The 26812-nt window shown below is 36.5% G+C and overlaps 2 protein-coding genes across 2 annotated transcripts; both read right to left on the reverse strand.

Annotated features, from left to right (window-relative positions):
- Positions 1-9019: 9019 nt before the first annotated feature.
- LOC135627794 (UDP-glucuronic acid decarboxylase 4-like) lies at positions 9020-12600 on the reverse strand. The gene is made up of 6 exons (XM_065134105.1): positions 11973-12600; positions 11152-11298; positions 10881-10960; positions 10692-10775; positions 10503-10577; positions 9020-9698 (listed from the first exon to the last, which is right to left on the reverse strand). The coding sequence occupies exons 1-6, from the start codon at positions 12598-12600 to the stop codon at positions 9363-9365; spliced, it is 1350 nt and encodes a 449-aa protein (XP_064990177.1). The 3' UTR covers positions 9020-9362.
- Positions 12601-16074: 3474 nt separating this feature from the next.
- Positions 16075-26567, reverse strand: LOC103970474 (protein pleiotropic regulatory locus 1). The gene is made up of 17 exons (XM_009384259.3): positions 26285-26567; positions 26105-26129; positions 25695-25815; positions 24820-24901; positions 24659-24712; positions 23055-23139; positions 22765-22857; positions 21372-21435; positions 21181-21266; positions 20985-21086; positions 20757-20840; positions 18550-18610; positions 18410-18476; positions 18243-18320; positions 16848-16912; positions 16608-16685; positions 16075-16492 (listed from the first exon to the last, which is right to left on the reverse strand). Exons 1-17 carry the CDS (start codon positions 26437-26439, stop codon positions 16320-16322), a joined length of 1473 nt encoding a protein of 490 aa, XP_009382534.1. The 5' UTR covers positions 26440-26567; the 3' UTR covers positions 16075-16319.
- Between the last annotated feature and the right edge of the window lie 245 nt (positions 26568-26812).

Raw genomic sequence — 26812 nt, forward strand, 5'->3', positions numbered from 1 at the left:
GGACAAGCATTTGACAAGCAAGCAAGCTAGCTAGCTGGGCAACCCTGGTCGTGGTTGAGCCAACACTCCATCTGCTCGCCCAAAAGCACCAAAAGACGATGCACCGACCAGATGTCCAACTGCTAGTGTCCTAAACCAACACCCAGCATCATTGCATGGGATACATTTCATGTGTGCCAGTTTGGTTTGGAGCTTGTTTATATGCTATTGATCTTCGGCTCATCAGTCTCGATCTCTTCTCCTGCTGAAGAGGATCAACACAAGCTCATTAATGATAGCCCTTTGGTTTGTGATCAGTTACGATGATTGGTTGAAGGACAATTTGCTGCTCATCAGTCAATCCTCTCGGAGATATCCCCAGCCATGACGATTTGCAAAGCTTTTTGACAGGATGTCAGGCCTATCAGATGCAAAACCGTGCACGGCATCGCAAAGAGTAGTAGTGGTCGTGCTTTCTTTCACATGTATACGTTGATAAAGATCATTTATTGGGTTTTAGGAAGAAATATCAAATGTATTTTTTTTTGCATGAGTTCTCCGCAGTTATGACTCTGCCATGAGAGATCTTTTCTTCAAGTTTCATGGTGGCTATGAAAACAAGTTAATCTCTAATATTTATCTTCTTTACCAGGAGTTCAATAAAAAATTATTGATCTCATTTATCGTGATCAGATTCATTTATATAGATTATGAAAGAAAATTTTGTAATTATATAATTAAATATATGATTATTTTTTAAATTATATATTGATTAAGGATTAAAGAATATAAGGAGCATAAAGTAATCATTTCATATTTGTCTATATCATGATATTTTATCATGCCCTCGTAAAATTAAATTAAGAAATATAAAATTATTATTTTATATTTGTCTATATTATGTTCTTTTATCATGCTTATGTAATATTAAGCTTTCATTAAAAATATGGATCGATGCAATTGAAATATCCTTCGAAATGATTAGAAGTATGGACAAGAGAAATATGTAATTAACGTTTGACAACTTGATCTCTAACAAAATATAAGTTGATGATAATTTGTTTCATATGTGAGTGGAATATCGGGTTGGCAAATAAGTAGGTAACACTAACATTATCATAGTATATTGTATGAGTGGATTGAGAGGTGATACCAAATTCGTGTAGCAGATTAGTGACCCAATTGAGCTCTGTAGTGGTGGAAGCGATGACTTAATATTCAACTTCAGTGATAGATCTTACGATTGTGTTTTGTTTCTTGGAACTCCAACTGATTAGATTTGCTATAAGGAAGACAATGTAAGCTGATATGTTTTATCATCAAGGTTGCTTGCCCAATCAACATCTATGAAGGAATAAAGATGAAGTGATGAGTGTTTACGAATGAGAAGTCTATGATTGAGAGTCCTTATAAGATATCATAAAACATGTTTTAATGTAAACCAATACGTAGTTGACGGTTAATGCATGAATTGTGATAATTTATTGACTGTAATAATTTGTTGACTACAAATAAATTATCTAAACGTGTGAGAGATAAATACTACAAGGAACCAAGTACTTGTCAGTACTATATTAGATTCGTAGTAGGGCTATCTATCATATAATTTGAGTGACACAATAGTAGAGAGTGAGGTAACGACTTTTTTGATATTTTATATGTTTGTCTTTAATATTAGATTGTACTTCTGAGATAAAAAATCAAAAGATGTAAATGTTACTTTCATTCCCAGAAAATAACTTAAGGTTTCTAAGTCTTTGATGGACAATTCATCTGTCAGTTACTTGATCTCCATAGAATTATTATATGTGATGATAATGTTATTCACATAAACTAGTAAATATACATAGTACATCCCTTTTATTATCGTTAGGAATAAAAAGATATCAAACTTAAAGTTAATGAAGCTAGTTAAGATAAAAAACGAGCCAAGTTTAATATATTAGGCTATTAGAGCTTGGCGAAGTTCATAAAATAGTTTTTCATAATTTATAAATATGACTTGGATGCGAAGGGTGGATAAAGTCAACAAGTTGCTACATAAAAACATATTCAGATAAGGTCCTCTATAAGAAGGCATTGTTAATATTTAGTTGTCGTATATGCCAGTCTTGAGTCATAGCCAAACTCAGGATCAATCGAATTATTGTCATTTTAATAATTGGATTGAAATTTTTTATGAAATCAACATCTAGTCGTTAGTAAAACCCTTTGACCACTAGATGTGTTTTGTATTAGTTAATGGATTCATTTGGATTCTACTTAATTCAAAAAATCTTCTTATACCTGATGATATTTTGTATGAGGTGAGATGGTACAAGAGCCCATGTGGTATTATACAGTAAGGCATTATATTGCTCATACATCACTTTGCACCAGTATGGAGGTTTTTAGGCTTGGGAAATGGTTGTGGGTTCAATAGGCTCTGATGGAGAGTTCGTAGTAGCATGGAGATCAAGGACTTAAGGTTGTTTGAAGATGTCTTTTAGAGCGTGTTGTCATATGATGTCCAAGCTCGATAGCATTATTGGGTTATGTTGAAGGTATAAGAATTAATGAAAAGTTAGTGACACATACTTGATCAGGTTGATGCACTTCGATGTCACTTGACCAAGGAGATGATAAAGATATCATTTATGGTTTCGAGGATGTTTATTAAGCATTATAAAGTGAGTTGGTGGAGAGAAAGATAGAGAAGTTATAAAGGAAGTGAGGTGTTGCTAAACTGAAATAATAAAAGAGTACGGGTCTCGAGAAGAATTACTGATTGATACAATAAGAAGTGCGTTTGAGGAGGTTTAAAGTGTACTCATGTTATTGTAGTAGCTTAAATTATTAAATGAGTAAGATATTAGAAAGGAAAGGTAGACTAAAAAATATATATATAACATAACGTCATAGAAAGATCTCTTGAGTTTAGGGATTATAGAATCGAAAAATATTATGTTCAAAGGAGTACCAAATAAATATACAAGGTTTAGATCTTAGTATTAACTTGTATAAAACTTATGGGTATAATTAAGGATAATATAAACAACCAAATACTTTAAATTAATGTATGATATTTTATGAAATAGTTTTTCAAATAGTATTTAGTGTTATAGGATTGGGGTGAACATATTGTTAATGAGGTAGATTACAATTTGAGATGCTACTAACCAAAAGTTTAATGGCATAGAGACTCAATGTAAGTGGGTGATGCCAATCTCAACTATATGTCAGATGCTTTTGTTTGGTGAAGCTAACTAGTTGAGATATATGTAATAGTAACTTAAAATATTATATATTACATGATAAAAGATAAATCATTAGAGATTAGTATTCATTTTGTTTTAATGGTAGATTAGAAGATGTTTTCGACTATCTTTCTAAAATGAGTAAAAACTATGACCACTTCATATCTATATTTAAAAGGATATAGACAATATATATTTAATAAAATAATATATAAAAATAATATAAAATTTAAAATTATCAAAGGAATTGGTTAGAGTAGAGTTCTAAACATCAGTATAAATGATTTCAAGTGGTTTAAAATAGGATATAGAAGATGTTTTAAAAGATAGTCTGTGATTTTTATTATTAAGACAAGCATCATAATAGGTTATAATTCTACTTGATTTAAAAGTTGGAAGCGAGAAATGAAAAATTAGCTATTATTAAATAAAGGATGATGGGTGATTAAGGCGACGATGTCACACATTAATTGGAGCAACAAGTAAAGCAAGAGTAGTTGGCTTAGTATTTTGTGAAGCTAATGGTCACTCATATATATTGTCTTTATTTTGACCTTAAACTAAGGATGTCCTTGGTCTAAGGTCAGAATAAAAATAATATAGAGATGTTATTTTATTTATAAAATTAAAAGATAAAAAATAATATTTCTTTTAATATAAGGTGCACATAAAATAGCATCGAGTATAAAAGTATTTATGTGTGAATTAGATGTTGTGGAACTAATATAAGTGATGGAGATTCCATTACCGCCACTAATGATGATGCCTTCGTTGTTTTCATAGTAGTTAATGTGGATAGATAAATTTTATAAATCAAAAGTGATATAATGAGAAGCACCAGAATCAACAATCCAATTACTTACGTAAGCGGTCAAAGTAGTCCTGATGTTTATTTGAGGCCAATTGAGCATAGTAGTAAGCTTGCATCAAGATCAACGTACTTTTGTTATATGTCCAATTTTATCACAAAGGTGACAGATGACTTTTTGTTGATTATTATTATTAGAAAATCAAAACTACGGATAGTTAAAGTTATTTTCTGAGTTATTTAGGTTGAAGTTGCCACCATGGTTAAAGAGTTAATAATATAATGGAAATGATGACTTTGTGCATTACCCATATGTCCAAAAGTATTTTGTTTGGTCTTTTATTAAAGTTTTTATTACCTTGATTATCTTTTTTTTTCTAGATTTTTTTATTTAATTAAGTAGTTATAATTGATCTCGTCTTCTTCTCTTCTTGTTTCATATACATTTCATGATCAATCAATTTATTATATAGTTTTTCAAATGATATTAGTGAGTTATTTACTTGAATTGCTACCACAGTTCCTTATATTCATCTACCGGACCATTTAGTATATGAACGATGACTTTTTTATTACTTAAATGATGACTCATTAAAGGTAAATTATTTATAATAATTTTTAGATTTTGTATATAGTTAGTAATAGTACTTCTCTTTTATGTTGTCTTTATCAAAGTAGATAAAAGACTTAGCTTACAAGTGTGAGAGCAATCGGTAAAGGTTGTTTGTTAGTTAGACCCGACTTCTTATGTAGGACAAAGAGACTAATGGTGCGATGGAGCCAATGACTAATACTTGAATGACTTGTAGAATAAGACGATATTATCGTAGCCCTGACTTGTGATCAATATTTGCTATTAGGATGTGTTTTCTTGATATTTGGATCTTTTTTTGGTGAACAACTAAGAGAGACATTAATGTAGCCTAATACAAGAGGAGATTGTTGAATTGTGCTTAGTAAAATGTATAGTTATCATCTTTCAGGAGCTTGAAGGGATTAGAGTTGGTTTATTGATATATATAAGTCCGGTAGGTTGAGATGAACTATAGTTTCTTGAGGAAATAATAATTGGAGCATCAAATGCAGATGAGGAACACATGTTGAGAAGATGTTGTGATCCAATTAGGAAAATCTTGAACAACTAATAATATAGTTTGGATACACAAGTAGTGGAAATATAATCTATTGGAGAAGATAAGATATGAGAAATGCACAAAGGAGGATCTAATCTTATGAAAGATATTAGATCTAAGAAGTGCACAAGAGTGGATCTGATCTAAGATGTGTAGGAGAGGATGCTCTCTTCCTTCCTCTCTTGAGTCATTCTCTCGATCATGAGTACTGATGACATAGTTGAGAGGATGGTGGAAGGCACTAGACTATCGTTGAGAGGTCAACCGTGGATTCGAGGTGTTAGTGAGTTTGACGATTAACAGGAAGTGGACGAGGACGTCGATAAAGATACTTGGTAGTAGGTAAGAGTAGAGGGAACACCCACCAAGTAGAACTACATAGCAATAGAGGATCATCAAAGAAGTCGATCGATCATTAAAGAAGGCTGATTAGATTACAAAGTGAAGTAAATTTACTACAAAAGAGTAACGCTAGGAGATTGATAGGGAGAGGTCACACGTCTTCGTTTTCAATACAATGCTAGAATCCGAAAGCGAGAAGCAAAAATCAAGAGTTGTAAGACAACAACAAAGAAGGCGAGAAAGATGAATAACAATCGCCAATAGGTTAGTAGGGTTAGAGGAAGAGGGAGCCATGCTTGAAGCAAGAATGCTATGATACCATGAAAAATTTATTGTGAAAGAGATGATTTCATTACACAGGTTGTGAGGAAAAAAATTTATTCAATCATGTGCTCAAATTATGCACTCAAATATATAATTGATACTTCAATCTATGGTACTTCAATCATAGATTGATTGAGGATTAGAGTACCTAAGAAACGTAAAGTTATCATTCCGTACTTACCTATGTCATGATCTTTTATCAAATTTTTTAATGAGTAGGTGAATATGATTTTAAAAAATCTTCCTATAACCTCATCATAGATGTCAGATTGGTTCATACCCAACACATGAAATTGGAATTGATCAGGATATACTTTTTTTTTTCCTAATGTGACTTGAATAAGATTTAAATATGGGATCCTTTATTTTAATACTATGATAAATTTTTTATCACTGTACCTTAAAATTCAAAGATAATAGATGATACATGATCTGATCTATATTCTAACAACACCTACTAATCAATAATTAGTTGAGAGTAACACATTAGTTAGTTAATAAGAACCATTTCAATTCATTGCCTCGTTAGTTAATCAATCTGATGAGGGACAAACTTGGCTACATGGCTGCCCATACTCCCATACGATAACACTGGTCTGCCTAGTGGTCCATCTTCAAAATAGGCTAATTAGATTTTTATACTTCAAAAATTATATTGAAATCCTTATAATTATAAAAGTGAAACATTTAGTTTTAATTACAATAACGTTTTCAGTTTTACTGTCGAAAATACAAAAACGATGAACAAAATAATAATCTGAACGTTCTAGTTATGTTTTTTATGATAACAGATGATAACATCATTGGAGACCGCTAGTAGTTGTTGTAGTTGAGGAAGAAGACTAACGACAAGAGGTGAAGCAAAAGGATAGGAGAAAGAGGACGATACAGATGTCGACGCTCTGTATCTACGTCAGCACCACTCGACAATTGTGTCGACATTGGCGCAGTTGTCGAGTGACGAAAGGATCGCTCAACATTTGCATCGACGTCAATGTAGATGTTGAGCGGCCATTTCACTACTTTGCATCTTTATGAATATCACACCGCATCTGCATCAATACCGATGCAGATGCCAAGCGACCCTTTTGTCGCTCTTCATCTGCATCAGTGTTGATATAGTTGTCGAGCGATGCCAACATAATTGTCAAGTGGTGTCGACGTAAATGTAGAATGGCGAAAAAACTGCTAGGCATCTGTATCGACGCTCACATTAATGCAGAGCGGCACCGCCCTTCCCCATTTCATTGATAATACCAAAATAAATGTAGAGCGACGTCGCTCTACATCTGCATCTATGCCAACACCAATATAGTTGTTGAGCAATGGCGACGCAAATATAAAGTATCAGCATCTGCGTCATCCTCTTTCTCCTCTCTCTTTGCCTCACCTCTCACCATCGCTCTCATTTCTCATCCATAATAGTCACTCGTAGTTCTCAACGATATCATCGTCCATCACAATCGAAAACATAACTAGGATGTTAAAATTATATTTTTATCCATTATTTTTGTACTTTAATCGGTAAAACCGATGATGTTACGATAAATAAAATTAGATGTATCATTTTCATAATTATATAAATTTTAATATAAATCTTTTAAGTCTAAAAATCTGATCCTAATTAGTCCCCTCTGAATAAACCTAAAAGAGACGTTTCAATTTTAACCTCATGCAACTCACTTTCTCTCTACAGTGTTGAGCTCTAAGCTTTTTAGTCTTCATTTTAAAACCTGAGGATCCCTACGCTCATCTCATACATATCTAGTATTAAGGAGTAGAAGAATCAAAATCTTATAGACGTCACAGTCATATCTCTACCATCTCGGAGGCATCTTTCAAGTGTTAAGAGTCATCTCACATCAATCGAAAAATAGAGAAACTAAGACCTTACAAGTGTTACAGTCACCTCTATCCTCAATATTATCTTTTGGGTCCATTCAAACGAGCAAAAACCGTCTGAAGTCCATCCAAAATAAATAATTCTTTGTGAGTATTTGTTGAAGACAAATGATGCTTATCATCAGTAATATAGACTCTTCGAGAGTGAAGCCAACACTCTTTGGTCTAATCAGTTCACTGGAAGCAGCCCAAAACCTAGTCAACTAAGCTCAGTATTACTTATGGTAGATGAACTTAGAATAAGATTCCTATTTCTATCATTAGAATCCTCTATTAAATCTGATCATACTTGTCTGGTTTTGGCTAAAGAACATGTCTAAATTCTCTACCAACTGATAAATACTGGGTGAACTTGTGGAATGAGGTAAGATATAAGGATTTGTGTGACTCTTTAGGCAAGGTTAACCTGATGAACTCAGTGACTCCATTGAAATCAGTGGTTAGTCATCAACACACACCACAAGTGCTGATATTTTTGGCATCACCAGTATTGTTGCTACTGAAATTAGTCTTGAGATTCTTGTGACATTAACATGACTGTAGGCAAGGGACTTCACATTGGTGATCTGGGAACTTAAAACAGTTTCTGATCTGCTACTTGTGCTTGAACATTCAACTGAGATAATTTGGAGAAACTGCAGCTGCTTCTCTCACAAGTGATTTCTGATGACTCCCATCTATTTTCTCAACAAGTAGTATGAGATTGGTAGTGGACTATTGACCAAGCTGCATGCAACTTTTTTGCCAATAAATGGAGATACACCAATTATTCATCATCTTTGAGTAATGTAATTAACCAGAAGACCAGAAAAACCAATATATCATTATGCCATTAGACATCAGGTTAGTAATTTGCATAGGAAACATGTGCCCCCAATAAATATACAGTAATTTCATCTGTGTTTCAAGGTCAAGGAGAACATCTAAACTTGCACACAATGTCCTATACAAGTATTCAGTTTTGTTGATTTCTGTTGATTCTGATCTCTCTGCAAACTCAGCATTGTCTCAGTGATACCAACTATTTCAAATGCTAAGCAAGTAAAAGACAGAAATATTGGTTGAAGCATTGATTGAGTGTCAGGAGATGAAAAAACAAACAACCTTTCGCAAGGAGAAATCAGATCAGCTTTTATAGCCTTTGATTTAACCCTTTATTTCAATAATACACCAAAGTATCCAAAAGGCTATTAACCACTTACCAAAGCTTAAAAAACTGATACTGCACCAGAACAATGAGCATAACATTTTCTGAGAACAGAGGAGGGCATGGCACCCACATGAGCATCAGAACATGACAAAAAGACAACATATAGGAGATTCTATTAATTCATTCAAAGCAAATATAACACCTGTATTAAACTCAAATTAGATGACAACACATGAGGACACCTGCTTCAAAACTAAAGGGAAAAAAAAATAAAGCAATAATGTCTCCAAAGGGACTTGTCCCACTGCAATGCAGGAATCTCTAGTAGCTTATACAGCAACCAGCAAAAGGACAATAATGGCCAAGTCATTTAGAACCTAAACCAATCAAGGCATGATCCTTCTCTTGCTGCGCTTCTACCAAATGGGATTCTTAGTCTGTAAATTTCCTGTATAGCACAAACCAGGTCCAAAAGAGAACTTTGAATCTTAGGAGGATCCCGTTCCAGTGGCTGTGGAAGTTATGGATGGTTTAGCATCAGAGTGATCACCAAAGATACGTTTGTGAAAGTCGGAGACCATTAGAGGAAGACCCTGGCGGAGAGGGATCTTGGGTTCCCAGCCGAGCAGTTCCTTGGCCCTGGTGATGTCAGGTTTGCGCTTGTGAGGATCATCCTCTGTGTTGGGACGGAACTCGATTTTAGCATTGGGGTCAATGGTTTCCTGCACAACTTTAGCAAGCTCCAGCATTGTGAACTCTCCAGGGTTGCCCAGGTTGAATGGACCAATGTGTTCTCCTTCCATCAGCCTCATTAACCCCTCCACCTGTATTTTGTTGTTAAACACTAAGCAAATTTTGTAGAAGATTCTCACACATTGAATATGAGGACTCTCTGTCCCTTGGTCAAGCATGGACTACCGATTTACCAATATCATTTTTGTTTATTTGTCCTTTTCTACCTACCTTTTGAAGAGACCACCAATGGATTCTTAAAATACATGAAGCCTCTTGTTCAACAAGTGTCTATGTATTTATTTTTGGAACTAGAGCTAATCCCTCAGTGTGTATCGGTCGGTACTTATTGAGTATAGAATAGATATGCTTCTCTTCATCTTAAGAATAAACTTGGTCAGAATCATATTCAGGGAAAGAACATTCTAGCAAGATTCATTGAATTAGAAATAATATTGCAACAAATATGTGGCAAACAACACTATGCTTTTATTAATGACCTCCAGGAATTGAAGCTTAATAAAGTAATAAAGTATCTAAACTTTGATTGCTAGACTAACTAAAGGACCAACTGGGGTCTAAAAGGTGTGACCACTACTGGGCAAAAGGACAACAATGTGAAGCCAATGGAAAGGAGAACAATCTGTTTAGACATGGTAGGTTGATTCTGCACATGAATGTGCTGTTTTTGAATGTCCAAATAACACTTGGACCCACCCCCACCAACCACAAGAACTTGAGAAACCTAACTGGTCCATGTGGGCCTAATATGTACCAAAACCAGAGCTATTGGTTTGTTGTATGATCACGATTTCCAACATGAAAACCAAGCATATACATGACACAAGAAAGGACACAAAAGCTGAAGTTGGTAGAGCAATAGGAAGAAGACTTACAAGGTCAGAAACATATTGGAAACTCCTTGTCTGCTTTCCATCCCCATAAACCGTCATTGGCTCCTTCCTCAAGGCCTAAATCATGTATCAAATTCAAACAGTGGTGTTGCACTCATTAATCCAATGCATATCACTTTATTTATTGAAACTAAACAGAAATCTCGAAATCTCAGCAAAGTTGTCACACACCTGAGCAACAAAGTTGCTGACAACCCGGCCATCGTCAATGCACATGCGGGGCCCATAAGTGTTGAAGATTCGAGCAATCCTCACCTGTATCAAAGGAATTTAGCATATAATAAATACCAAAAGAGCCAATCAAGAAGCTAAATCTAGAGCAGACACATTATATTATGGATTAGTTAGAAGTTGTATGACCTCGACTTGGGCACCACGGTGGTAGTCCATGGTCAGTGTCTCCGCTGTACGCTTGCCTTCATCATAGCAGCTCCTAACCCCTGTGCCCATACCAACAGCTTGTTAGATTCTTTTATAGATTTTATATGACAAAGTAAGCATCTAACTAATACAAAAAAAGGGGTTAAAAACAGGACACTCACCAACTCTGGATCAAATTTATTACACTTGAGACTCTATGAGAGAAAAAGCTGAAGAAATGAGAGACATGATGATAGAGAGAGACGTATACCGATGGGATTAACATTGCCCCAGTAGGTCTCAACTTGAGGGTGCTGCAAGGGATCGCCATAGACCTCGCTGGTGCTGGTGAGGAGGAACCTGGCCCCCACTCGCTTGGCCAGGCCTAGCATGTTGAGAGTTCCCACAACATTGGTCTTGTGCACTCCACAAAAAAAGCTCAATGAATCAAGGCTTTTAACAGGAAAAAGAAAGATTCTTGCTTTTCTTCCTTCTTATTATATTCTAATCTTGACTGAAAGACTAAGAACAACCACAGTAACCAAATCGAACATTTTGGAAGAAGTAACAAGCAACAATTTGATCTCAAAAGGCCAACATTAAGATCTGTTCAACAACTACTAACTTTCAGAAGTTCAAATTACTGAAGACCAGGTAAAAAGAGACACTGTTTTCATCAAGTTGTAGACATGAGGAGACCACCACCAAGAATTAAAGAACCAAGATCACATAGAACAGTACTGAGCCAAAAAACAGTCCTTTTTATCAATCATCAACGGAGTAGGACAAGGCTATAAGAATTAGTTTTAGGTGATGGAAGTGATACAGGAAGCCAATTTTAGGAGATCTAATGACAAGAACACAACAGAGACAGTCTACCACCAAAGACGAACAAAATTAAAAGACCTTTAGGGAATATAAATTACAGGAATAAAAAGCAAAAAAAATGCAAACTTGAAAATTATCTATAGAATGTATACGAAAAACCAGAAACTTCAGCCAACTTGGAAAAGAGCGATTTTTAGCACTAAAAAAATTGCAGAAGAAGAGACTAATGAGAGAAGAAAGGAAAATTAGAGAGGAAAAAGGATATGATGGTCTTGACGGGGTTGAACTTGTAGTGGACGGGGGAGGCGGGGCAGGCGAGGTGGTAGATCTGGTCGACCTCGAGAAGCAGGGGCTCGACGACGTCATGGCGGATGAGCTCGAAGTTGGGGTTCCCGAAGTGGTGCATCACGTTCTCCTTCCGCCCCGTGAAGAAGTTGTCCACGACGATCACGCTGTCACCCCTGGCAATCAGCCGGTCCACCAGGTGGCTGCCCACGAACCCGGCCCCGCCCGTCACCACGATGCGGAGCCCTTTCCGCTTGATCCCTAGCGGCACCTTCCCCCCGACGAATCCCCTCGCCGCCGCCTCGAACGCCGCCCTATGGTGGTGCTGTTGTTGCTGGCGGTCCATCGCCGACCGGAGGGCGAGTTCGGACGCCACGGCGGAGGAGTAGGAGTAGGAGTTGGTGGAGGAAGATGAGGGAGCGAGGGCGAAGAGGAGGGAGGCGAGGGCCATGCCGACGAGCACGAATACAAGGCGCTGCTCCCGCAGAAGGTAGCGAAGCGGGCGCCAGAGCCAGAGGAGGTGTTTCTCCGGCTTCGGGGTGTACCCGCTGCCGCTCTCCGGCAGGTGGGCGTCGTGGCCGCCGCGGTAGATGAGCTCGGAGGCCATCGTCGATAGCCCGGGGATCTGGTTGCGAAGGTAGCAAGGGGTCCTTCCACTTTGAAGAGTCGTCGGAGGGGGGGACGGGGGCGTCTTGTAGAGAGGGAAACAAAGAGCCAAGGGCCTGCGCGTAATTTCGCCTCGCTCCCCCCCTTCCCAAGGGTACAGATCGAATGCGTGCCAGGTGGACGGCGAGGATGCGCGCGGCCCTCCACGTTCTGCCGGGGCCCACGCAGGACGTGCTCCCGAGGGCTTGGCTACCTCACAAGCGACAAACTAGTGGGCCCCGCCCGCGTTTGACTCGGCTACGGAAGGGTGGGTGGGGGAGGGGGCGGCCGTCGGTTGGTTGCTGAGCCTGGCGCCATGTGCCGCGCAGGACTTATCCCGGGGGGGGCGGTACACGCTCCCCGCGGTTGGTAGATCGGTGGGGACGGGCGTCGGGGGTGGCCTTTCCGGAGACGTTACTCAACCGAAGGTGACTTGGCCCGCACCACCGCATCGACCCGTGGAAAGCACGTGGACTTCTAAGACGACTCGGTCCGAGTTAGGCGACGCAACAAGAAATCGTCCGCTTCGGACCAAACCGAAGTCCCCATCCAACTGCTGCCCAAATTAGGCGACCCAAACAAATTTAGAGCTCCCAAAACACACGAAGAAGACGACGCAATCAACTTCAATTATAGAGTAATAACTATTTTATCCCGAAAAATGTCATATGGTTTTTTGTTTTACCCCCATACAATTAATTGATCACAATTTCTACTTGTTTTTCATTATATTCTTTTTAACGTGACAAGTTTTAGCACGATAATAAGATTGTTCTCTTACGACGTAAAAAATTATAATCTCTATCAATATAGAAATAAGACGGTATATATTAATACTTTTTAAACTATTATTTTTTTTCTAAATTATTGCTATATAGAGATGAATTTTTTATGTTCGATTCGGAGTTTATTTCATGACTCGAGAAAAGATCCTAATTAGGTGGAGTGTCTTCATCAACCTAGTAATTGTGAGTAGGCATTTCTAAAAGTCAAAAGGAGATGCATGATGTCTTCGTCGAGAGTTGCTTGGAGATTGTTGCCGTTTCAAGAGCTTTTAGAATCTGTATGCGATTCATTATCAATATCAACCCAAAGTTCTTCCTTTGATGCTAATTATGTTCTATTGGGTTTGCCTTTGTCAATCAAAGATTTGGTCCAAAAATGAAAGCCATGCAAGTAGTGTCTGGACTATGAGGAGGAGGAGGAATCAATGATCGTGTTATGGTTATTTTCCTAGTCAAAGAGTTAGGTAATTAGTTCTTGTCACATACTTTCTTGATGATAAAATGAAGTTGACTGATTCCATGGCTCCAATGACATCAAAATGCTATGCATTGTATTGATGGATACATGTAACTAAAACCTTAGTAAACATTGAAACAAGTTGAGCGCCTTCAAATCACTCATCAACAAGAGATTTAAGTTATCAGAAATTAAGTCAGTCATACTTTTCATTTGACAAGGTTAGGTTTGTGGATCTATCATGAAAGAATCTCGAGGACAGAGGTGTTCTTCATGTATCAAATCTTCTAGGGCAAACACAAAAATATGTTTCTACTTTTGGGTACTTTTTCTCTATATGAAAAATAAAGGTCTCCTAAGGGGTATGTTTGTGTTGTTCCCAATAAGAAATAAATTCATGTTAGTTTGATTAATAAATTTAGAAAGAAAGAATCTAAAGAGAGTTTTATCCCTTGGAAGTTCCTATTTATAAAGAAATAAATTTAATTATGAGATGATTGGCTAATTTCTATATGATAGGAGATTGTGAGGTCCTAAGTCGATGATGAGATTGTTGGATGTCGATGTGACACTGATTTGAGAGTTGACTTTGCTCCAATGATATATATATGTATATATATATTCTTCCCATTTATCATTTGGAAAGATGTTTTTAATTGAAAAGCATATCATATTACATATCTAATTTATGATTATTAGGTTTCAAAAAATTTCTTTTGATCCTTATATAAAAAGAATTAGACTAAATAATTCTTAGCATATGATAAAAATAATTACTTCATGGATTATTAGCAATGCATAAAAAATAATTACACTTTTCTATTCAAACTTTGACTAGTAGTCTTTTTATTTTGATTGCAAACTTGGTGTTGATGTTGTAAGAGGAATACTTGTAGGAAAAGAAAAGGATGGGATATTCTCTTTTGTTCATCAATTTATCATTACTGAATTATGACATTTCAAAGAACAATGGAGATTTATCCAAAAACAAAGGCAAACATTGTTCTCATAATTGTCTATTTTGGTAGGTCTAATCAACAAAATATAGACAAAGGAAAGAAAATGATGGGTTACCAAAATGGAGCACACTCATTTGGTAAATCTTGATGATTCACCCAAATTATAAAAAGAACAAAAAATATTAGTTTTACATAGTTTATAAGGTTGCACCATAACATTCTGATCCAATCAAGTGACATGATGGTAGTGTTGCCAATCAACCATGCATGATTAATTATTTATTTAGATAGCACAACAACTCTTTCAAGGAACATTTGGTCCCAATGGCATTCACAATCATGATTAAATCCCATGTGATACAGAGACTATTTTGCCTCAATAAGACAAAAGGAAGCTTGAATCCCAAGCCATGATATGATATGATGATCAATGGTTGTGACACATCAAATACCCCACCTTTTGCCTGCAAAGTCAAAATCATTTAGACACACACTGCTGCTTCACCATCCAATGGGTTGCATGTCACTCAGCCAACTTCCCCACATTTAAATATTTGCTCAGCAACTTGAAAATGACCATTCTTGATTGAGTCAAACAAATAAACACTAAAAAAAAAAGATTTATTGGCACACCGATTTCTAATGCAACAGTGTTAGTTAAGATGTTTGTGTTGGATAGGCCACAGCCAACGTTTACTACTAATATTTGATAGGCAAAAGCATTGCCTGCTGCCTTTGTCCTCTCACACATTGTGATGGACTTTGAAAGGTGCTCTTGAACTGCATCTCCATTTGAGCATTTACCCATATCTTCATTTCTTATTGCATTAAGATCAGTTATATAAATTACAGTGTCAGAGCCAGCTTAGAATCTCGAGGCCAAATCTCAGTAGTTGTCGCCATTGTCCTTTCTAATTAAGGGTACGTTGACTTTGTTAGATTAATCCATAAGACATTCCTTTTTTTAGCATCTCGTATATTACATTGCTCTGTACAATCCTATACGATTTAAGGGCCTTCATCGTCAGGGTAAACTTTCTTTCAAATCTAATGACTTTCGATCTTACATATTGGCATGCAAATAATAATTATCATTATCGACACAAAAGTTTATCAAAACATATAAAAATACTCAATTTTCTTATGCATAAAAAGACTTTTTTTTTCTAAATAAGAAGAAAAACTAGATTATCTCAGTTGTTTAACTAATGCTCTGTCTAAACGTAGCTAACCAATGAGCATAATAGTTAGCTTCCCTGTCTAAACGTATACAGGAATCACTTCTGTATCTATATGTATACAGGAATCCTACCAGCATGGAACTTGTCAAAACAATAAAAAAGATGTCGAATATAGCTGATAAAAGATCTTGAACAGTGTCTAACCGCTTAAACTTGTTTTGCCTGTTCCGAATCCCTGAAAACATATTCAGAAGTGCCAGGACATTCTAAAGAATATCTGAAAACCATCTTAGCCGAAATTAGTATCTGCGGAATTCTTTTGGTGGCTTGAAGTTTAGCGGATGGGTTTCCGGAGTCGCACTTGGATCTTCTTTCCACATCTTGATAGTTTTGTCTGCTTCACAAGTAACAAGTCTTGAGCCGCTTATATCATACGAAAGAGCATAGATGCATGCTTCGCTGTCCAGGGACCCTGAAAAAAAATTGTATAAAATTACAAAAAGGAATTCGGGAAAATCAACATACCGTCAGGCATAGCCAGAGAGATAAACAAGGATACACAAATGAAAGTACTGGATAACACTAACCAGGCTGGACAATTGTCTGGGCTTGCTGGAAGTTGTACCCGCTCTTCCAATCCCAAAACCAAAGGCTTCCATTGTCACCTTCACAAAACTTGCACATTGTCACTCCCAATAATTGGCTACATGAGGATTTTTCGACCATGTAGAAGCAGAATATTATGATGCACAACTAATGTAAATATGAAACATTATGCTCTCCGATGGCATGCGATCACTGATACCACAAGTTGGTTTACAACATACCAGCAGTGGCCAATACACCATCTTCGTTAACTGCCATTGAGTTTATTATTGTTTTCTGCTGCAACCTGGACAACAAAATATCACAAGAAGCATTTCAGAGTCTGTTTCACAATATTATTATTGACAATTTTACAAAGAGTGAAATCTACGCAAACAATCCACAATTACAATTGCAAGACAAACTGAACTACTCATATCAAGCCACAAATTGCCCTCGATCATTCTGTGATGAAAATACGGGAGTAGTGAATAATCCACAAGCTCTGAAGCAAATTCATAATACTGCGACTGTCAGTTGGAACTTGCGATTCTCCAATAACTAACATCAAGCCAATTAAAAATCATGTGTTAGCTTATAATCTGGTTATTCATTCGACCACCAGATTGTCTTCCTCCCCCATGTCCTTTGAAATGTAAGTTCAATGAATGCTCATGTGATTCTAAAGGATTATCAGAACCATTGTCCATGATAAAGTGAAATATGTCGAACTAAGGACAATGAAGAAAACAACACTATAACTCCACTACTCCACAACGATTCACTGAGTACTCACAAACTTACTCAGTAGACTTAGATACAAAATACACAATCTACCATATTTACCAATTGAAAACTGCAACCTCAAAACATAATGCAATTTTCAAGGGTATGCATCACCAGTAAGATGATCAATCATATCTACTAAGGACGAAAAACCCTATGAATTCAACTTTATCCATAGGAACAATTCATATGCTTTCAAATCTTTGAAACAATTCTATTATGATCAAGCTGTCTACTTCATAATATTTCAAATTTACATAATTGCTTCACTGTTCCAATCCATAGATTGACAAACTACACGAAAATGTGCCTCAACTCAGCTCAACTAGATAATTCTGAGGTATGCCTCCAAAGCTTACATTAGATATCAAGTCTATTCATATGCATCTTCTTATCCTCCGTTTCTTTTTTTGTTATCCTCAAAATTTTAACTACAAGCGTGTAGAATTAAATATTTAAAGCTACAATAATGTATCAAAGTATTCAACATATTTTTGTCTTGAACTTTATGCATATAAAATAAAAAGGTTTTCCAAATTGTGAAATCTCTGAATTTAAGTCATTTTTGAGCGACCAACACGAAAACGTAGAAAGCATATTTTACTCGACCCAGATGTCTAAAATAAAAATACAAGTAAATACCAAAGAGCAATACTCTTGCATCAAGATCAGAACAACAAGAGAAGAATACATGGTAACAGATAAATGAAACTTGACATGTGCTCATGGTCATCTGCAAGTGAAAGCACAGCTCATAACAAAAATAGCACATAAATTGATTGGTGACTTTCTTTCCAACCATGATGCGCTTATAGACTTCCATTTAAAATTATGTAAGAACAAATACTCACAACATGTTGTGAAGAAATTCTCCTTTTGGAAGGTTAAACTTCTTTATATTGTCTGCTGATGCAGATGCAAATGCTCTCCTACAAGAACAGAAATTAAATAGCTCCATGGACAATTTGATAATAAAGAATAAGACATCGTTACCAAGCCATGGGTTATGAAGAAATACTCTTTTGGATGCAATGCCATAGCCCGAACAGATTTCTTATGATGGGTAAGTGTTGCCATTGTCTTTCCTGCAAATGAAATGTCTCTTCATTTATTTGAAGAACAATAGCAAACTTATGGATATCGAAAGCAGAACATTACCAGCTACAAGATCCCAAAACTTAATAGTACTGTCATGGGAGCCAGTTACCACTTGTGGATCCTGCAAAAAGGAAAGAAACAAGTTGCTGCTGTAGTAATGTGAGAAAAGATGGCCAGGCAGTATAATGTGAAACAATGGTTAAGAGATTCAGAACTGTCTGTATTTCTCCTTGAATATTAGCATATGCAGCAGAACCATGAAAAATACTCAAACAGAATCAAAAAACCTTGCTAATGGGGCACTGAAAGTAAGTTGGACCAGAACATAAAATCAGAAGTTTCTGAATATAAAAATATAACTTTGGTACTGAGTTCAATTCTAGCCAATCTTTGCATCCACTTCTGCTAACTATACATCAGGATGCTGAATCCAAAGATGTCCCAGAGTGATGAATGAAACAACTAGATCTGAGCCATCTAAAGATTTGTAAAACAAGATAAATGTGACGATTGAACCAACTAGATCGTTCAAACTGTCACCAGCATGACACTAAGAGTGTGTATATAGATGGGAATCAACTAAAATTAACTATTGCCGTGGAAAATGAACTTCCCCAATTTTAATAGCTCTGACTAGTAAAAGCACATATTTTATATGTACATTACATAATTTAAAACAAAATGTATTTCCAAAATATATCCCAAGTTTAAAAAAGAAAAGATAGTTGGGCAACTTAAGACAACAGCGCAAGGCATTGACTACGCTAAGCCACTTACCAGCAATTCTAAGTCATGCCAACTCAATCAAGAACAATATCTAAGTCACGCTAGCAAGCCCAATAACTTGTGCACACCATGGCAGGCGCCCAACTCACCCAGCATGGCCACATTACACCTCTAATTACCACTGACAAGAGACCAAATCATAGGAACTTGAATCCATCTACCCGCCTTAGAATTGCAATCCAGGATTCTCATCCTGATTCACATTGGTACTAATAAAAATGGCTGTAATTGTGAATCGAGTCTCATTCAATGCCATTTACTTTTACTGGTATAATTATGACAAAATAAAATCCATATTCCCACACCAGAATCCATTAAGAAATGCTCAAAACAAGAAAAGAAAAAAAAATCAGTGAATTAATAGCTTTCAGATTTTCTACTACCATTGCTCTTGTCTTGTTGTTTTTACTTATCAAGATTAAAAAATATTTTAGAAATCAAAGTAAATGGCTCAATATGTATGTACTACAATCCAAAATAACAACCCAACTAATCCTGACTTCCCATGTATCATGAACCAAGCAAAATAGCATCTGTTGTAATCAAACACACTGCATCCAAAACATTCAATGAACAATATAACTATAGCCCAAATGCTACAAATATGAATTGCATCCCTGTCAAACCATAAGTTTGGTTAGTTAGGACTACCCCAGTTTAAGTATAATAAATAGTTATAATTTCCTCATGCTCCTCAAAGTTTAAATCAATTTGGTCTTGCAAATCCAGCAAGTATAATTTCCAACAGATCAAATATCTAAATTAATTGATACTATGTTCATTTGTCTCCATCTCAGCCTTACTTTTCCATATGAGGATTCAAAATTTGAAAATTAGATTCAAACAGTGTACAGTAGCAGTGTACCGATAGGCCAGCGGTACGCGGATCACTCCGTACCGTACCGACACTGTAGCAGTGTACAGTAGCACTGTAGCACTGTACAGTGCTCGGTACGCGTGAGTGTACCGCTCGGTACACCTGGGTGTACCGAGCGGTATACCGTACCGTACCGGTACCGAGCCCAAGTCGAAACGCCGGTACGGTACGGTACGGCGAACCTTGCATAGACTCATTGAAAGACATGAGCTTATTATCAGATAGAGTCACATTACCAGATTACAAATAAATTGCAAAATCCACACTTGAGAAGAGGAAATAATTTTCTATACAACTTCAAGCAACTTAGGTCGAGGTGTGCAATGGCACTAAAAAAAAAAGAAAACAGAAAATGGTAAAAAGGTTTCTCACTAAGCAAAACTTCTTTCTAAGACTCACTAAGCAAAACTGCACAATGACATAATACTAGACAAGGTTTCTCACTTAGCAAACCTTCTAAGACTCGCAAAGCAAAACTGCACAATGTTATGATACTAGATTGTCTCTAGGGTAAGACTGCATGAGCAAATATCTTCAATAACAAACATGGTTCACAAATTCTGTCCGTTGTCATGTCTTCCAGAGTAAAAGTAGATTTTCATACCGTTGGTCGAGCAAAAACTGAACAAACAGTGTTCTCATGGCCGGAGAGAGCCATAACCATTGCCTTTGTACGAATGTCCCAGACCTAGGTCAAAAACAAGACAAATAAAAAATATAGTTAGATTAAACCAATCTAACAAGAAGATGTCACTGAATTTCAATTTTTTCAAGGGACATCAAGTAAACTTTACAATTTACATAAACATATGCTACAAAATGAGTGTCATACCCGACAAACAGAATCTCGACCACCTGTTAGTAAAACATCAATGGTTGGGTGAAGAGATAAGCAATATACACCACTCAAATGTCCATGATAAGACCTAATAACCTTGAGATGATTTAGAAGATAGAAGTCCAACTAGCATGTTAGAGAGTTCCAAATGGTTAAAACTTTAAATAACAAAAGTTTACAGAATATGAACCTTATTTTGTTCAAGGTCCCAACATTTAACTTGTTTATCATCACCAGCAGAGAACAAATAAGTGTGTCTTTGACTGACGGCAAGTCCTAGTCATTCAAGGGCATTTATATGAATACTACATAACTTACAGAAACATTATAAAAGAAAATTGGGAACAGAAGAGGAACCACAGATCTGTCAAATCAACTAACCACGTATTTGTTCAATATGTCCTGTCAGTGTTAGCTTCAATCTTCCAGATGCAACATCCCATATCTTTAAAAAAAATAGGCAAACACATCAGATCTCAAGGACCTAGTCTGCTAATAATATACAAAATGATGCTCACTCCTTTTCGACAACCATAGTGAGTGATGATTAATAAAATGACAAGAATAATAAAAATACATGAAGAGTAACAAAACAGATATATGCTCCTATTTGCCAACTTGGTGGATACCATTATACATTCTTATCATGTTATACCTTCATAAACTTTCTGTATACATCATGCTAAAACAGCAACCAAAAAGAATATTTACAAAGAAAGTGCTCAAAGGCACATTCAAGTTGGCAAGTTTTAGCAGAAATCCAGTAACATAAACATACTGATCCTAACTCATTTTTGCAATTCAAGGAAAATTCATCTTAACAAGTGTAGCTTACAGTTTGAATAATTTAATTCATGAAGGACGAACAACCACTCAACAAATTCCAAATGCACAACAAAACCAGGCAGAAACTAACAAACATACCCATTTCCTTTAAAATTTTAAAAAAATTATTGAAGTTGAAAGGTTGAAGATTATATTCCAGCTATCATGAGTACTTTAAGCATATGTACAAGAAAACACTTGCAGAGTTAACCATGTCTGAGTCTTGTGGAATTCATAAAGGTTCAACATTGTACATATCTTGATATAAGACAAGTTGCACAGGGTTCTCGACTTCTTGTCAATGTCTAGGTTAGGCTTATTTGAGTCAAAATCCGAGTTCATATTGTACTTTTATACTACTGAGTATTTTTTGATGTATCCGTCTAATTAATTTTTAGTCATTCTAGATAATTCTAGTCTCTAGAATCTGATCTCAAGCCATATTGATGCTTTATTCTTCTTTTATATATCATGTAATCAGAAGTTTGGACTTGGATTTGGAATGCTAGAGGACTTCATAGGTAGGATTTTGTTGGAATATGAATTCTTAAGAGAAAAAGGATTCTTCCACAAGTCCTCTAAGTTCACTCGGAAGCTAAGTGAACTCCATAAATAGCAGACTACACAACTAATTGTAGTAGGTTGTAATTCATAAAACCAGCTCAAAGCCACTTATTCGACAGATTTGACTACAATTCAAGCTCTATTCCAGGCAGATAAAACACAAACTTACTTTGAACTACCAAAACTGATAAAAACAAATTTAATTCAATCTGATCCCATTTCCACAGAAAGCTAACCTAAGTAAAATAGGACTAGGTTTAAAATTTGGATTTGATCATTTTAGAAGGGCCTACACCTTCTGCATGGCCACCATCTTTGGCAACAGAAGCTAATAATAACATATCGTTCACAATGCCAGCTGAAAAGAATGACAGATAGAGGGAACCTTTATCGTCCTGTCTGCTGAACCAGTACAGAACCATGTGTTGCTTGGATCAAATGCAATGGATCGAACCCATCCCAAGTGGCCACTGATAACCTGAATCAATTGGCAAACAATTTTGATCAACAGCGAATGAGATGTCAAATAAAATCAACTAACAAGTTATGAATTCTGATGCAGCGAACCATACAGATAGCATACTTGTTCTGTAAAACAGGCTCGTCTCTAGGAAGATACCAAGCAGATGATGGTCATATTGGACAGAGATGAGAAATAGGAGACAGAGAATATACCCTATAATTCCTCCAAGGAGGATGCCATATGGGACGAGGCCACCTACTTGGAATTCTTTCCATAAGTGCAGATGTAGACTGATATCTGAAACAAACAGGCAGTACAAGTAGCAAAAAAGTCACACAAAAGTATTTATACCACACTCAGAAAAGGAGAGACAGAAAGTTTTAACCTGCATGAGCCAGTAATCCTTAAAACTGCATAATTTAGCCAAAAAAGATCTCCTATTGAATACTCAATGTAGCATTATATGAACTAAAGCTAGCAGGCAGGCAGCCCACTCGCTGATAACAGAGTCAAACATGTGCATCCAAAGGATTGGCAATTAATACCTTTCTATTTGTGAAGATTCAAGGCAAAATCATAGTATAGGATGTCGAAATCCAAACTATAACATCTACTGGGAGCAAAATTAACCTTAGTGTGCCTAAGACTAAGAGTATGGATTATGCCACAAATTGATTAATATAGAAAAGATCCAAGATTCAATCAATTTGTCCAGATTGAGCCCTAGATCCTAAATGAGCCTCCTCAACGGAGTCATACTGAGATTGAATCAAATGTGCATTTTTTTCTATCTTGATAAAAAAAAAACCCTGATGGGATATATTCAAAATTTGGGAGACTCTCTGGTAGTTACTGCTTCGTTTTCAGGTTCCTAATGAGACTAGAAAAAAAGTATTTCCTTGACATTTTAAACATAGATTCATCAACCTGTCCTTTCTGTTTTGTAGTCCTGATTGAACTAGTATGATGAGCCAGTAGATGCAATAAGATTGACTAATTCAATCCGACATTCAGTTCCAACCACGGCTAACAGAAAACCATACAATTAAGTTGATCTCTTTAAGAATACTTTATGTGAGGTCTTGTTTGATAAATTTTAAATTAAGGTTAATCTAAACAGCCGAGTTCAACAAGTCAAAAGGTACAGGTTATTTTGTTACAGTAGTTAAGTTATTGAGCATTGTTCACTTCAATATGGCACGTTTAGTGATGTCATAATAACTGCATCTAGTCTTCACAGGAAAATTGATTCCTATCCTGTCCGCAATTTGTATACTGACTCCATTAAACACATAGTCTCTGAATGCTCTCATGCTCTTTCATTTTGGCATTTGTTGGAGACCCAATCAGCATTCGATTTTTGGATAATTGATTATTGACACAATGGTGCCTGGCTGGATGAAGGAAAAAGCCTGATACAAGATTCATTTAATTGGCTGCAATGCCACATTGCCAATTCTTTTTGGTAATGTAGGCCTTGTTAAGCATCATATGACTACCGCCTGCCGGCAATCATACAAGAGAGTTATTCTTCACTAGACCTATGAGTGCCACTTATGTCAAGTCACATCATATGGAAAAAGCAAGTGAAAGGTAATCTAGCAAGCACCATCATTGCATCTCTATTGCATATAAAAGAATATATATGTGACTAATTTATAGAAGTTTAAAGATACAAAAGCAAATTCTTGTAAATCATATCCAAAACAAGAACAATAGAAAATTATTACAGGCAAACATAATAGCAACCAAACAAACAAAAATGATCATATAAATAAAATAAAGATAGACCATATAAAAGGAATTAGAGTCTCACCTGTCGGTAACTGAAACTACAGCCCCTGTATTTCTGCTTGCAGGACCAATCTCACTGTAGAAAGAGAAAACATATACCAGGTGTACTTAAGCTAATCACTGAAATATCTGCAGAAACTGAAATCAATTCACAAAGGTGACATGTAAAAACAGCAGACATACGGTCCCTTTGGGAGCATGGTAGGTGCAGGAATAATTGCATTTTGGTTCCCATCATTTTGAGAAGCCTTGGCTTCTTGACTTCCTGCAAGAAAAATCAAACGATATTCAAAAAGCAGGCTAAGACAAATATTCTAGTATAGTGGTATTCTAAATTTCTTTCTACAAATTAATTGCATGGTAAAGACTTACAACAGAACCAAAGTTTAGATAAACATTTAAAACCCAACAGGAATTTACTAAGTTAAATGCAACAATCAGAGAAATAGAAGAGTATAATTTTCCAACTATAAATTAATTAGAGCAGGATACTGCAGTTAAAATAACATTTATAACTTAAATGTATAGTTAACATGTCAATAATTAGACCCATCTCAGCAGTGGACTAGACAGTGATCATTTCGATTGCTAATTTCGAGGAGTATCAACATCAACATTAAGTGAAATATGCAACTAAAAGAAAACAGACAAACTCCATCTCCACAAACTGCTTTCTCTTGAAAAACAATAAAATAATTCCCACTGAAGCACATGTTTCTAGTTTTTGCTGATTAAAAAAGGTTGATAAGTTGATTGATCCAGTTGTCAATGTTACATTATACTGAAGCTATAAACAAGAAAAACTACAAATTGGTAGACCCAATGGTCAGTATTAAATTATGTTCAAACCAATAAACAGGTGAATATTAAAATACATTACAGTTTTGCATCTGATTCATCAAATATGTGCATACAAATTATACAACTTTTTAGCGTTGAAAAATTAACAATTTCCATTTTATGAAGTACAGGAGCTGAGTGAGAAAATAGAATAAGACGATATTCAGATGATGGAATGCACATATTGTAGCTGAAAACAAATATATTTAAAGGCATACCTGGGAGAGCCAATGCCATAGATGTTGAAGTTTGATCTCCTTTTCCCTGCTCACCAATAACGTTTTGCTCACCAGCTTGCTGACCAGCCAAGTTTGTTACTGAACCATATTCAGCTTGCACCTCCAAGATTCAAAGTCATCAAGCAAATGCACGAAGTTAGAACTTCTCGCAAGACTCTTTTTTTTTCCCCTTCCTTGCATCACCAAACTATGGCAACCTCCCCCTTGTTTGCATTATAATAGAATAACTGGACGAAAACCATGAACAGAGAGGTCGCAACATGCAGAAGAAAAAAACGAAGGTACGACCCCCAATTGCAACTTTCATATCCATATGAAATTCTTTTTCTTTTCGGTAAACCGAGAAAGAAGTCGTGAGAAACAACAGAAATCGAGATAATGTCACCAACCTTGTAGCTGATACGAATCCGCTTGCTGCGAAGAGAAGGGGCAAAGAAGAAAAAACACCAGAAAGAGAACACACAAGTCAAGCCAAAAAGAGAAGATTTAGCGAAGGGACAAAATTGAATGAGAAGCGAAGAGAGGGGTAGGGTTAGGTTTAGGGTTAGGGTTTAAAAGGCGGCACCAACCTCTGGGGATCAGGAGGGGAGCAATGGCCGTGGATCGGCGAGAAGAGGTCGAGGGCGCGCTTGAGGGACTTGAGACTAAGCTTCTTGAGCGACTGCGGCTCCACCGGGAGCTCCATTGCGGCTGCGGGATGCGGAGCCGCCATGGCACCGGGCATCGACCGATCACCCAACTTCCTCACGCCCTTGCTCGCTCGTTAACTCCCGCCCCCTATTCCTTCGCAACCTTCTTCTTCCCGATGTTTCGCTCGTCGTTCGCCGTTCTTTTCGCCTCTCTGGTGCCGAATCCTTGCGCCGGCATCGTCTTGTATATACTTTTTGGATTCGGGTAAGGATTCGTGCAAAATTAAGCCCGACCCGACTTTACCAGGGGTCTACCACCGAGAAGATCCGTATCCACTATGAACGCGAAAGTTGAAACGAAGTTAGCGGGTTCGGATGAAGTCAAACGGACTTTGGATCATAAAAGTTCGATCCAATTAACTTTAGCAGCTTGCCGCAAAGATATTAATTTAGTGAGAGACAGGTCAC

Source organism: Musa acuminata, chromosome BXJ2-11, assembly GCF_036884655.1.
Source record: "Musa acuminata AAA Group cultivar baxijiao chromosome BXJ2-11, Cavendish_Baxijiao_AAA, whole genome shotgun sequence".
In the NCBI taxonomy this organism is placed as follows: Eukaryota; Viridiplantae; Streptophyta; class Magnoliopsida; order Zingiberales; family Musaceae; genus Musa; species Musa acuminata.